Source organism: Alligator sinensis, unplaced genomic scaffold, assembly GCF_000455745.1.
Source record: "Alligator sinensis unplaced genomic scaffold, ASM45574v1 scaffold1800_1, whole genome shotgun sequence".
Taxonomy (NCBI): domain Eukaryota; kingdom Metazoa; phylum Chordata; order Crocodylia; family Alligatoridae; genus Alligator; species Alligator sinensis.
The window spans coordinates 107,741-121,986 of NW_005843058.1; the positions used below are offsets into that span (position 1 = coordinate 107,741).

Here is a 14,246-nt window from a genome sequence, read left to right on the forward strand (position 1 = left end):
TCGCCTCCCCGCAGGCGCAGGTCCGGGCTGGGAGATCCCCCCGCCTCGCCCTGCGGGGCTCCGCGCCCCCTCCCAGCCGCCGCTTCGTGCCCGTGGAGCGCCCCGCGCGCGGGGACAGGGCATTGGCAGCTCCTGTCCCTCGGCGCCCAGCCCCCGGGGCCCTGGGCTCTTGACGAAGTCGGGCGCTGGCCACAAAAGCTCGTGCCTCTCTGGCCCACTTAGTCTCCACGTCCCCCTGCCCTGCCTGTGGTCATCCGGGGAGCCCTGGCCACGGGTGTCCTCGGGTGCCCTTCAAGGACTCTTCCCCACCTGCCCCGTCTGCGGGCAGAGGGAGAGCCTGGCACATGCCCACCTGGAGTGCACCGGGCAAAAGCCCCTTTGCCATCTCCTGCTGATGTGGCTGCGCTGCTCCCTACACCTTTTCGTTATACACTCCCCATCTGCAGCCACACCAAGTCCTGGGACCTCTGCATCCTAGCCAAGCTCGTGATATATCTGACCAGGAAGGAGGCTGTGGGCAGAGGGATCCCTGGGGACTGTGGGGCCACTGTCCTGGCCCTGGTGCATTCACATCTCTGGGCAGAGTTTCCCTGGCCAGTGTCCACTGGCCCCATGGATGCGTTCAAGAGCCAGTAGGTGCTGTCTGTTGTGCTTTGGTCTGTGTCCCCCCTTGGTGCACTCATTACGAGCCTTTGGCCTTTACTGCTGTCCCTGTTTTATATTTTATTTCCTGTTTTATCTTTTATTTGTCCCAAGCAGTCAGGGATGTGCCTTTAGTGGCCCCCCTCATCAAGTGAGGCTTATAGCTTTATTTGGTGCGCTTTGGCCCACATCTGGAATGACACATCAAAAGGCCTGACTCCAGATGCATGTGTGACCCACCACCTCTGTCCCTATTACCATGGGTGGGAGGGGGATGCTGTTTTCCTCAGCAGGTAATTTGCATTTACCTTTGAATCTCCCTCTCCCCAGCATACCCTGACCCTGCTCAGTCTTAATTTGGGAGTACACCACATCTCCAGTATTCCCTTACAGAGTACACCTTCATGCCTCACCTGTTTCTCACCCTGTTTTTGGAGTGCATCCCCATGTATGACCTTTTTATGCTTCCTGAATGCCTGATAACTCCTACACTTCTGAGCTATAAACCACTCTAGTTTATAGCCTAGAAGTGTAGGAAGCATCTCCTACACCAGTGATTCTCAATCAGGGTGCCAGGGCACTCTGGGGTACTGCCAGATGTTTTGAAGGGTGCTGTGAGGTGTGAGAAGATAAATGTAGTGTTAGGAGATAAACAGATAAACTAAGCAGATAAGCACAGGATCGGGCTTCTCCCTGCCTGGACTATCCTCCATTCCCACTGCCAGACCCCTCTGCAAGGCAGTAAGCACTGTAATCTATACATTTGTTTTTGAAATTGGGTGCCAGTCAATTCACACAAATTATAGAGGGGTGTCTCGATTCCAAAAAGGTTGAGAACCAGTTATGTCTTCACAGTAGATGGGGACATAGGTCTCCCGTCCTTTGGCTCAGACTAGCTCTGCTCTTCACCACCTGTGGTAGCTTCTTTTTGACTTCATCTTTTTCCCTCCAGAGGAGGAAGGGATGAACCAGGGATACTTCAGTTCCATATCCTCCACACACATCTCCCTTTATCCTCCCTAGCCAGATAGAGTCCAGCACCTCAACATTTGAGACAAGAGGTGACCTCGCTTAATCTCCAGAGGATTATAATTGCACATGTTTCAGTCTCAAAGAGAAGCTGTCAGAAAGCTGTCTTTTCCCCTGCCTTGCTGCTTCCAAGCCCCTTCAGTCTAGACCCCACCTCCTCTGCCATTTCATTTTTGAGCACTGGATCCATCATGTTCTGCACACATCTCATCTGACTTACATGAATTAAAGGGAGGGCACCCTGGGGGCCGACTGAATGAGGTGGGTTGGTTGGTAGGCTGGCATTTCCATATAGGTTCCCCACATGAATTTGTCTGGAAAGGGGGAGGGATTGGGACCATCTCAGCAGAGTCTATCCAGAGCCACCTGCGTGTGTGGAAAGCAGCAAAACCCCTGTGCTTAGTAAAGCTAAGGAAGGAGTTGACTCGACAGAGGCCATTTTATGTTTACTCCTGTTTGGAGCTCCAACTTGGTTGGCTAGTAATAGAAGGGAGGGTGCTGGAGGGGGTGGGTAGTTCCTGTTTTGTTTTTGGCTGTAGGTCTGGGACTGAGGCTTGGGGTGGGGACTAAGAATCAAAAGTCTTGAGTCCTAATCCCAGCTCTACCACCAGTTCTCTTTGCTTGAGCAAATTTCTTCCCATGTCTGTTTCATTTTGCCCTTCTCTGCAAGGGTGTAGGAATGACTGGTCCCAGTTCAGTGGAACGGAGAACCCTAAATAATTACAGTTTACAAAATGTTTTGTGATGTTCCAGTTGCTGGTGCTGGCAATAGGTAAAATATTACATGTTCAGATACCCACTTTCTGGTTTCACTCTGTTCCATGACTGTGTCATGGGACTTGCCTGCTGGGCTGTGACCAGTGGTGACTCAGTCCAGTGTTCTGTGTCCAGTGGTGACCAGCAGCAGCTGCTTTAGAGGAAGGAGCAAGGGCTGGCCTAACCTGCACCAAGGGAGCCTGTCCTGCTGATTCCTAGTAGTCAGAAGTAAGACTTTCCCCTGGAGCAAGGGAAGTTTCATCCTTTCCAAACTTTAGATTTTTTGGGTGCAGACAGAAGTGCAGCTAGCTCCCAGCTGTAACTCAGACCATTTTCTACAAAGCGTTCTGAGTTATTCCAGACCAAACAGAAGTTCACTGTTGGTTCCAGGGGGGAGGGGAATTTAGCTGGGGGCTGGGAGCCTGGAGCCAGGTTCCCATAGCAATGGCCCTGGCTCAGTGCTTGCTGTTTTCAGAATGTGGAGGAGAGGCAGCGGAGGAAGCTTATTCTTGGGGCTCTCCAGTTGGTGCTGAGGGGTGGGCTGGGTGAACTGGAGTCTCCCCACACCTCAGGGGAGCTGAAACCCCCCAGACTGAATTCCGTCTGCTCCCTTCCCCTCTCCCATTCTGAAAACAGTGACAGGCTGGGATCTTCCAGACACAAGTTGCAGAAGATGATACATTTTGAAACATCTTTATCTGATACCTTATGCAATGAGGAGGTCTGATTTTCACCCAATTGGCCATTTTTGAAGCTGTCTGCAGCCATGCACTTGTGTTTGGTCACAGCTATAGACTGCTTTCTGTGACCGGATCAGGTGAAAACTGTCACTGCTGTCTGCATCCTTTAATCCTTGTTAATGTAACTATAGGTTCTCATGATCTATAGATATGTGCAACGTCCTTCAAATCCCATTCAGTTCTTGGGCTCAGTGGGTATTTCTATGCCATGGAAATCTCTGGTTAGGCTGTTCCTGAGTACACCCTTCCCACCCATTATTACTGACATGTTCCAAATTTGCAAATGCAGTGGGGAGGCCACTTTGGGGTGTCTCTCTCCAGCCACTTTTGAGATCTCCATCTCTGGCCTGAGAGTGGGCACAAAGCAGCCTCACTGAGGTACCGCCAGGATTGGAGCGTGCATGTGGGTGGGGGTGGGCAGGGCATGCTCGAGAGCAGCCCAGCCAGGCAGAAATGTATCTAGTAGAGGTTGCATCCTAGGCAAAAGACTTGCATCTGGTAGACTGTGCACCCTGGGGCACCAGAATGAAGGTTGGGGGGGGGGGGGGGGGGGTGCTCAAGGCTCTGTCAAAGCAGGGGCAGAGCACTGCTGCAAGGGTGGGTGTTGCCACCAAGAGTCAGGTTAACCTCTCCTGGCCTCACAACTGCTGCAATTTTATCTGGTGAGCAAGGATCTAAAACCTTTAATTTGAACACAGCTGCAGGGCCAAGGAAGCGTTAGCCTGGCTCTTGGTGACAACACCTGACACCAGGTAATGCCCCACAGAGAGAAGGGGTGTGGGGGGCTAACGAGGGGACTCCTAACCCTGGTCTGCTCTGTGTGCCTAGAGCCTCAAGTCCTCCTGCTTCCATTCCTGCATCCCCCTTTACTGAACACCCAGGGTTTGCGCCCCAGTCACCCATCCTTGGTTACACTACTGCAGCCAGGACACATCACTGATGGAGGTATAGACATGCTATCTCGTGCCAGTGAGTTCCACAGGCAGATCCAGGAGGGTGCACTGGAGCACTTTCACTCCCCTTTGATTCTTGTTCTACCCAAAGTTTAAAACCAACTGCCTGGCAGTGGCAGCAGCATTTTTAGTCAAGCAGTGCTGAGGGAGTCAACTGAATTCGTAGCTCATTGTAATCTACCTGATCCCTTCAAAACTTTTCATTACACAGGTATTAATGACTCTCTCTTCTTTTTAATGGTCTTGAAATTCCACCAATCAAGCTATCCTTTGTTCTGCAGTTCTGCTATCTGTTCGCTGCTTTTGGTAATAGAATCTATTTCATGCCCAAGCAAATAGCTTTTAGCTCATTCCAATGAAGGTATATTTGGTTTTTCTTCAATATTAAACTGAATGATACAGCCCTAGGCCCCTAGCATATTGGTAAAGCTCTTTCTTAATTTTTAACTGGTTAAAAATATGTGTTGTTATTATATGTGATGATGCATCTCACCATCTGCACCCACCTTCAAAATTCTAGATCTGCCCATAAATAAATAATAAAATATTTTCCTTTTATTGCTTTTGAGTATGCTCATGTCATTCCACCTCTTCGTGTTTTTGCATTACATGAGGGTGCAGACAGTTTCATCTTCCCCATACCATTCTTTATTTTGTATGCCATATTCCCTCCCCTCTAAACTAGACAGATACCATTTTTTCAGGGACTTGTATTACATTTTCCCAGTGATGTAACAAACAGTTTACACATTCTGGGCAATGGAGGTACCTGCCATTCTTATACTTTCTCAAAATCCTCCTGTAGGGTTGGTGCCCTAGTTGCCCACCCATAGATGGGATACTGCATTTTCGTCCTGTAGAAATGGTTGGTTTGCCCCTCTCAGATCGTGCTCAGTTGAGGATTTAGGATTAATATTTTTAATTATTCTTTCATCCCGTTCTCCTGGTACAAAAATAAAAAAACCTCACTGCTTGGTAATTCCCAGAATCTGCTTTAACAACTTTTTCAAGGATAGGTAGAACATTTTGTTACTCTCCAAGACAGTAGCTGAGTTTTAATGAAGTTTCTTATTGTTATCAGCTCATCAGCCTCTGTTCTTAATTTTCTCAGAATTCACGAAAGACTAGCTTCTAATGATTTGTTGCTCTTAATTTTATCAGTCTGTTCCAGCATGTCCCATTCTGAAGTTTCAGCCTCTGGTAGAGCCTCAGCTTCAGTATACACAAGAGCAGGTCAGGACTTAATGTCTGCAGACTCTTCTTGTAGTGAAGATGCATAAAAAGTCATTACTTTTCGGTAATATCATTATCCTTCTTTACTGTTTCATAGGTTTGAAGGCTAGAAGAGACTAGGAGATTGCCTTTTTTTTTCATCTTCAGCACAACATGGGCCATGGAATTTTACCCAGTTATTCCTGTACTGAGTCCAATAACTTGTGCTTGTCTAAGCCAGGGGTGTCAAACATGGCCAGGTGGCCAGATCTGGCCTGTGGAGCCGTACGCTCTGGCCCATGGGTCACTGGACCAACCCCATGCACCAGCCCTGGCCCTGGCTCGCAGCTGCATGCATCATGGGGGCTAGACCTGGTGCCATGCACCCTGCATACAGCCCTGGTGGTTGGTCCCAGATGCACATTGCATGTGGCACCCTGCCAGAAGGCCCCTGTGTGCTGACTCAGGCTGGTCTGGACTGAGCTGTGCCAGAACCAGCTCAAAGGGCTGGTCTGGCTGGGCATTGCATGCAATGTGTGCCCTGTGCCAGTCCCCTGAGCTGCATACAGTGCACGCAGCCAGTCTAACCCCACATGCCATGTGCAGCTTCTGTGCATGCAGCACACAGAGCTGACACACAGGGTACAGGCTAGGCAAGGCCCTGTGGGGACTGCACAGAGGTTGGTCCTCATCCAGCCCTTAGACTGGCCCAGCAACCTTCGTCCTGCCCACAGAGCTAAATGAGTTTAACACCTATGGTCTAAGCACACCTCCCAGAAAGGCATCCAGTTCTGATCTCAAAGGGATCAAGAAATGGAGAATCTACTTCTCCCTCAGATAGTTTGTTCCAGTGGTTGACTGTTCTCACTGTTTAAAAGATGTGCTTTGTGCTTGATTTCTAATTTGAATTTTTCTGGTTTCAGCTTCCAGTTATTGGTTCTTGTTATGCTTTTCTCCATGAGAGTAGAGAGCCTATTAGTATCCCATGTTTTTAAATCTCTGTTAAGATTTATGCAGTATAATTAAGTTGCTTTTTTGATAGGCTAAAAAATCAAGCTCTTTAAATCACTCATAATGAGTCTCTGGCCTTCAAATTATTTTCGTGGCTCTTTTTTTCCCTTAATTTTTTCAATATCCATTTTAAAATATGGACTCAAGAACAGGATGTGGAGGGTCAGGATTGCTCTCACCAGTGCTGAATACAGAACTAATATTGCCAACCTACTCTTCCACTTGTACATCCTTTTTTGCCATAACATTGCACTGTGAGTTCATAGTGACTTGTTCATCTGCTACAACCATAACATGTTTTCCAGAAACCATGCTTTCCGGGAGACAGCCCCTTCTTTCTGTAGGATTGTTTGTTTCTACATATATAGGCTCACTTTTGACTGATTTAAAACACCATTGTCTGAGTACAACCCGTTAAAACAGTGATCCAGCTTGCTCCGTAGATGTACTTTGTACTTCTTGTTACTTACTGCTCTTCCATTCCTCCTGTCATCCATAAAATGCTGTCTGTGCTGGTTTTATATTTACTCCCAGAGTGTTGATGAAAATATTAAATAGTGTGAGGCTTGAAAACAATCCCCATGGAATTCCTTTAGAAACACTCCTATTTAATTCCCCAGGGAAAGCTACATTTTAGATGTTGCCCAGTTTTTAATCCATTTAAGATCAGTTAGTATTTAAATAGATTAAATACTAATGGTGTTAAATGGATTAGCATGCATTAGAATCTTAAACAGAATGTTGTATGATACTAAGTCAAATGCTTTATAATTTCCAAGTGCATTGCATTTATGTAGCTACCTCTCTTGACAAAACCCAGTCTCTTCTGAAAAGTAAAATCAGGTTAGTTTGACAAGACCTGCTTTATTCATAAGACAATGTTGACTGCATTAATTATATCTGTAGCCTTAAATGCTTTACTGATTGGATTCCATTATTTTGTCTGACATCAATCCCAGGCAAAGCAGCAGCCCTTGGATACACACATCATCTTGCATGAACTTTCTTACTAATAGTATAGTAATAGCATTCTTCCAGACCTCTAAACTTTCTAGAGTACTCCAAAGTTTATTAAAAATTAACATCAGTCAGGCAGTGATTTCCTTGGCCAGCTCTTTTGGAACTGTTGGATACAGCAAGATACCTATGTCCCCTGATACAAAACTATTTGTTCTTAGTGTGAAGCTGCATGTTAAATTTAGACCGTGTTTAATCTGTGGAATGTTAAGTGATGTTGAAATTAGATGGTGCTATGTGAGCAGTTGCATATTATATAGGCTATTGCTATTTCTTGCCTGCACAGCTCTGACTTGCCACTAAAGGACTGGTGAGCAGGGGCCTGGCTAGTAGGGATGGAGGGGGGAAACTGTGAAGGGGTGATGAGTGTGGTATATCTTTGCTTTTTGGGATGTTCAAAGAATGCAAATTGCTTATGTTATGTCTACAGAGTAGACTGAAGTTACTTTAACATGAGCTAGGTAGCATGGCCCAGAGTTAAGCCTTGCCTGAAGTGGCTTAATGTTGAGACACTCAGAGAGCATTTAGCATAACTTAATGAGCTTTACCATGTGGATGCTTATGTTTTAAGTGCCCTTAGTATGGTCTTAGCCACGGGTGCTCAATGTTCGGCCTGCAAGCCATAGCATCTGGCCTGCAGGGCTCCCAATGGGTCAGGAAGTTTGGCAGCGAGGGGGCAGCGGCAGTTAATACAGACACTCTCCCCTGCTGCCAAATTCCTAAACCTCAATCCCTGCGTGGCTGGGTTGGTGCCAAGCCACACCCCCTTGGCCCATTTCATGGCTTGGTTGGGGCTGGGCCTCACCCCCACTCACTGTGGCTGGATTGGTGCCAGGTCAAGAACCCTTCTCCACCCACAGGGCCAGATTGGGGCAGGCTGTCCTCCCCCCAGACATGGCTGGATGGGGCCCTTCCACAATTGCCCCAGGTGTCAGGTCAGATCTGGCCCTCCGTCACATGGGGCCCTGCCCATCTAGCCTGCCAGCCAAAGGGCTGAGCACCATTAGTCTAAGTGGAATGCGTAACTCCACCCTTAGTGCTGTTCAAATTTCTCATTAGCTAAATGGATTGCAAAGTGCTTGTTCCTTTTTTGATACAAATACATCATCCTGTATCTTGCAAAATACAGATCAAACACTTCTGCCTTTATTATTCATAACAATTGTACTATTTCCATTTAGCATTGCTGGGATTTTGTTCTTATTTTATTTTGTTCCTGAACATTGTAAACTTCTTGTGTACCTGTTGGTGCTGGAGTTCCCACTGCTAGTTTCAGAATTTGCCTCTGAACCTTATGGACTGCATTGCTCTCAGCTTTTAGGGATCATTCTTTGAATCCTGTATTTTGTTGCCCATTCAGATGAGTTCTTCAGAGATCCCTGAGCCAAAATTCTCAGCATTATCAGTCCCAGGGTTCTCTTCTGAACCTGACATCAGATCTGTTGCTAAACTGTGTCCAACTCCCTGTGTTCCACAAGCTTTAGCATCTGTAGATTACAATTACAGTTTACTAACCAATGACTCTGAAAGTCATCAGGGCTGCCCAGGCCCTCCAACAGGACTCATTTTTCTAAGTAAAAAATACTACAGAAATTGAGGGCAAGAATGCAGTGCTTCCATGAGTTAGGGTGACCATATTTCCAAGTTTAACTGGGACAGTGCCAGATTTCAGAGGCTGGTCCTGGTTGGCTGTTGAAAATGATAATGGGCATCCTGGAAATACAGGGGTGCAGTCTGGTTGGGAGGTGGAACAGGACAGAGTGCTGTGTAGGTGGGTAGGCAGGCATCGCTGCCTGCCCAGCACTCCCCCCTCCCCCCTCTGACTTGTGAGAGCTCAGTCTCTCGCAAGCCGGCAGGGGAGACGGTGTCCCAGATTCCTTATGGTCAGCCTAAATAGAGCAGCCCCATGAGCAGATGATATTACCATCTACATTTGTTTTCTTTCTTAGTCTTAACTATTTCAGCTGCCAAACCATCAAGTTTGGTGTTTCATTTCACCCAGTTTCTGCCCCTAGCTTAGAAGTGAAGGACATAAGTGTATTTAGTTACTCTACTTGGGGGCTGCACAGATTCTTCTGGGCTTTTCAGAATTTTAGCTATTCCCATTCTGTGCCCCTGCACAGCTCTTTTGATGCCTTTGATCCATCTCTGCTATTCCAGTCTAAAGGCCCTCCCAACACCTAGCTCTAATCTTTTTGGCTCATTTTTTCCTTTACCAAGTTAAATGCTTTAGATCAGTGATTCTCAACCAGGGGCTATGGCACCCTGGGGTGCCTTGCAGTCCTTTCAAGAGCACTGCAGGGTGCTACACAGTGTTAGCACTGTTAGGGGTGCAAACATGATGCACAAGATAAACCCAGAGATTTCAAGTAGGAGTCCATAGTGTAAAAAACACTCAAACCTATTGTGATCTTTCTGAGTTCTTTGCAAACAGAAAAATCTCTGTTGTTATTCTGTAGTCAAAAAGAGTGAAAACTAAGAGCTGGCATTTTCCAAGTGGTGCCTCAAGGTTTTCGAGGGGTGTCTCGAGTATGCAAAGGTATAGAACTGCTGTTTTAGTTGTCATGCTGTCTTTACCTCCCATACACCTCTGGCAGCTTCATTTCCTGGGATCTTGGGTAAGAATTTTACCATTCATGTCCCTTATGGCAGAAAGCAGGGGACAGTGAAGCTAGTCATAAACAGAGACTTAAAAACTATCAGCTCACCCAAGGTCTTGCATTACCAGTTAGTACTGAAGCCAAGAGTCACCCTTTGGAAATTCATCTAGGTAAAACCTTTGAAGCACCACTGGATGGGTTGTGCAGGCTCAGAGCCCACAGCCGAAGGCACTGAATGCATGAACCCTGGGAACTGAACATAAGGCAGTTTGGTTCCAGTCTGGCTTTAGGTTGTGAGGGGTGCCTGGCCTTGGGAGACTGGAAAAGGAATATGATGCCTTTCCCTTTTTAGGACACCAGTTCCAGTCCAATCATAGGTCATCAGGAAGCAAACGTCATTCATGTCTGTTAGGCACAAAGATGTTCATAGATTTCATAGACATTAGGGCTTGGAAGATCATTGAGTCCAGCCCCCCACCCGAGGGGCAGGAAGTCAGCTGGGGTCATAGGATCCCAGCAACATAAGCATCCAATTTTCTCTTGAAGGTGTTCAGTGTAGGTGCTTGAAACCAGCTGGGTCAATAGCTGGCTGGTGGCAACTGTTGTTAACTGGCCCCTTAGTTGGCAGCTTCAGCAAAAGTGCAGGACTGACTGGGTCACAGTCTTAAAGGGATTCCTGCCCTGCAAGCTGAGGCTTGTGGTGAATGTGTAATGTGTGAAAGACAGGTTGGCCTGCCACTGCCCAGCAAAAACTACTCTTCAGTGCTGCGGGGGATACAATCTCCAGAAACCAGCAGGTCAGCTCCTGAAATCACCAGGAGACCTTGAAGTGGGACTGGACTCTGAACTATTTAATCTGGGCAGCTCCAAAAACAAAGGTCACAGGTTTTGAGTTCCCCCATGGACTTAGGACTCAGCTCATCTCTGATGCTGTCACCTGAGGGCAGCTGTCCAGGGAATGTTTGAGCCAATGCATCAGTATGTTAATCAGTGTCAGAACAGGAGGCCTTGTATGATGCAGGCTAGGGCACTGAGACTATGGAAGCATAATGGGGGGTTGAGAGGATCATCAATACTGCTCCCAGTTGCTGAGTAGAAGTAATGCTTACTCACTCTGCTCTCCCGTGACTTTCTCCCCAGATGTGGCGGCACAGCTGGAGCCATCCTGACCTGCCCCCTAGAAGTAGTGAAGACACGTCTACAGTCTTCCTCATTGGCCCTGCGACCCTTGTATTTGTCTGAGGTACAGCTGCAGGGGGTGAGTGCAGGATTAATGCGACCAGCACCTCCTTCCATAGGAGTCCTTAGGCTGCTGAGGTGAGCAGGGAAGGCGGTGACTTCATTTAGCACCAGGAGGGCATTTGGGGACTGGCAAGGAAGCAGGTGGGTGGAGGGGCGACCAGGCTTAGAAGTAACTGGCTGGCTGACATGTGAAAGTGGACAGGTTGAGGAAGAATATAAATAATGGAAGTGGGGGTTGGTCTGAAACTTGATGAAGGCAAGGAGAAGAAAGGGCATCTGGGCGCAAAGTTGTCTCCTTTCGTTTAGGTTGTCTCCAGGCTTTGGGAAGCTGGGCAAAGTTTACAACTCTTACTGAATAAACAGGCTGTGAACACAGCAGATGGGAAAAGCAGAGGGCAGGTGTGGGGAGGGAGCTGAAAAAATAAAAAGGGGAGGAAATTGAGGAAGTGGAGGGAGAGGATGTTAATAGAAACAATGAGAGAGAGAGAGATGGAAGAAAGATGCAGAGAATGGGAAGGAGGAGGGGAAAGAGGAGAGAGGCAGGAGGATGGGCAGAGCAAACAGCCTTGTCTCTTTTCTCCTCTGATACCTTCATTCATTCCCTCCCACAGGACCATCCTGGAGAAGGAAGGGATAGGCTCCCTCTTCCGAGGTCTGGGTCCAACCCTTGTTGGGGTTGCCCCATCCAGGTAAGAATCACTTGCTAAGGATGATCCCCCATCCCTTGCAAGAGGTCTCTCCAGTGGTGTAACTAGGGCAGGGTGAACAGGGTAACCACCCTAGGCACCTTGGTGTGGGGCTGGAGCGGAAGGTTGAGAAAAAACAGCTGCTGCTGGCAGTTGCATGATTGTAATCACACGGCATCCAGAATTCAACACTGCCCGTGTCCCCCATGCCTGGCTTTGTCCCTATTCTGTTGGATCTCCCTAGGCTTCACTCTTCCTGCAGGGCCTTGCCATACCTTCCTAGAGTACCCAGAGCCCAGCACACAGTACAGGCTCCAGGACTGCTAGAGGGTCACTCACTGGAAACCCCTTACCCTGGCTTGTGGGGTTAAACTGACACCTGGTGGCGAAGGGTTATGGTGTCCCAAGTAGCATCAATGCAGAGTCTCTCATGCCGTGGTGTTGTTGCTGTTCCTCCCAGGTGTTTCCTAAACATGGGTGTATTTCTCTCCCCAACCAGAGCTGTATATTTTGCTGCTTATTCTGGAGCTAAGGAGAAGCTCAATGTTATATTTGAACCTGAGTCCAAGAAGGTGCACATGCTCTCAGCGGCCTGCGCAGGTGAGCTGCTCCCCACTCCAGATGACACCAATGGGCCTCTGCTGCCTGCAGTACCTGTCAGCATGTGGGGGATGTGCTCCACCCCAATGTCACTGCTCGAGCCCTATCATTACTTTGCTGACTGACCCTTCTAAAGCAGTTTCTCTTACACCATCCTAGCACAGCTAATTCCGTGGGTTAACAAAACTTAGCAGGAAACAGGTCACCTTCTTAATTTACCTTCACCTTCTTAAAGTAATTGATTTAGACCTTAGCCCCTTGATTACTAAGGGAAAGAAAGCACCCCACAAGGGAAAACAGGCAGGTCATTCAAACCACATACACAACCCCCAGCATCCCAGATTGTTTCCCTGCACATGCTGTCCTTCCTCTCTCTGAAACCCTCCATCTTCAGGAAAGTCTTGCTGATCCTTGTCTCTCACTTCAGCTTCAGCCTCCCTTTTCCTGGTTTCAGGGACTGTGAGCAGGAAGCAGAACTTCAGTGAGAGATGTAGAAAGGAGGATTCCTTGCAAGGCAGGGAGAGCTAAACAGACCCTTCCCTAAAACCTTTCCTTCTCAAGAGACCCCTGAGACCTTCTCAAATTGGCATACTGCAATGGCTTGTTAACCATCATTCAGAGGGGCAATCCAGTGGTTACTCCACATGAGCTCTCAGCACCACCCTGACATCTGCCTTAAGCTCTGATCCTTCCTTTATTCTCACCAGGAGTCACCTCTGCAACACTGACCAACCCCATCTGGCTGGTGAAGACCAGGATGCAGTTGGAAGTCAGGTAAAAGGAGGAAGAAGCCACCTTGTTCACAAGAAGTTAGGGAAGGTGACCAGCTAACAGTACCGGCACTTTCAGCACATGGTAGAAACCAACAGATATTACTGAGTTTTCACACTCAGTTTTATGGGGTGGCCAGGGGAGGCATAGCCATGGCTCGTATTGGGTGGGTAGTTACTGAGTGAGAGATTCTAATCTTCCACCCCACTTGGTCTCTGCAGGCTAAAGGAGGACACGCGCTGTAATGCCCTCCAGTGTGCCATGCGCGTGTACCGCACTGAGGGCCTGCGGGGATTTTACCGTGGAATAAGTGCCTCCTACGCTGGTGTTTCTGAGACCATGATCCATTTTGTCATCTACGAGGCAATAAAACAGCGGCTGAGGGAGCAGCAGTCACTGCTCTCCCCAGCCCTGGGTCTTCCTACTGACACCCTTGACTTCTTTGGACTGATGGGAGCTGCTGCTGTTTCAAAGACATGCGCTTCATGTATCGCATATCCACATGGTGAGCATAGCCCCTTTGACAGCCCCTACGAGGAAAAGCCAGGCCTGGAGGGCAAATCAATTATTACTGTCTTTCTGTTTCCCCAGAGGTTATCCGGACACGGCTAAGGGAAGAAGGGTCCAGGTATTGCTCCTTTGTGCAGACCCTGCGTCTGGTAGTCCAGGAAGAGGGACTGCTGGCTCTCTACCGAGGACTCCTGGCTCAAATGATCCGCCAGATCCCCAACACGGCTATCACAATGGCTACTTATGAACTGATCATCCACTTGGCCACTAAATTGTAACCACGCATGCCCACATCAGCCCCTTTGAGAGGCTGCTGGATGTAGGCTGAGGATGCAAGGCCTTGGAAATCAGCATGTTCTATTCGTTGGCACTGTACATTGCATAGCAGGGGACCTGGGCGATGCTGAGTGCATTTGCTGCAACATCTGTTTTCTGCTGCCAGGATACAGTGTTCCCATGTCATGGTAGTTTGTGTGT

At 48.1% G+C, this 14,246-nt stretch overlaps 1 protein-coding gene across 1 annotated transcript; it reads left to right on the plus strand.

Annotated features, from left to right (window-relative positions):
- Positions 1 to 466: 466 nt before the first annotated feature.
- On the plus strand, positions 467 to 14,236 carry LOC102376248 (solute carrier family 25 member 33-like). Its single transcript, XM_014526482.2, has 7 exons — positions 467 to 632; positions 11,101 to 11,277; positions 11,814 to 11,891; positions 12,388 to 12,488; positions 13,196 to 13,262; positions 13,481 to 13,764; positions 13,851 to 14,236. Exons 1-7 carry the CDS (start codon positions 613 to 615, stop codon positions 14,045 to 14,047), a joined length of 924 nt encoding a protein of 307 aa, XP_014381968.2. The 5' UTR covers positions 467 to 612; the 3' UTR covers positions 14,048 to 14,236.
- Positions 14,237 to 14,246: the final 10 nt, after the last annotated feature.

Excerpts from the sequence above, each read along its gene's own strand:
- LOC102376248 (XM_014526482.2), top strand. The coding sequence starts at position 613 with ATGGATGCGTTCAAGAGCCA. Across the intron at positions 633-11,100 it reads ATGGATGCGTTCAAGAGCCA|ATGTGGCGGCACAGCTGGAG; the intron begins GTAGGTGCTGTC and ends CTTTCTCCCCAG. Across the intron at positions 11,278-11,813 it reads GGAGTCCTTAGGCTGCTGAG|GACCATCCTGGAGAAGGAAG; the intron begins GTGAGCAGGGAA and ends TCCCTCCCACAG.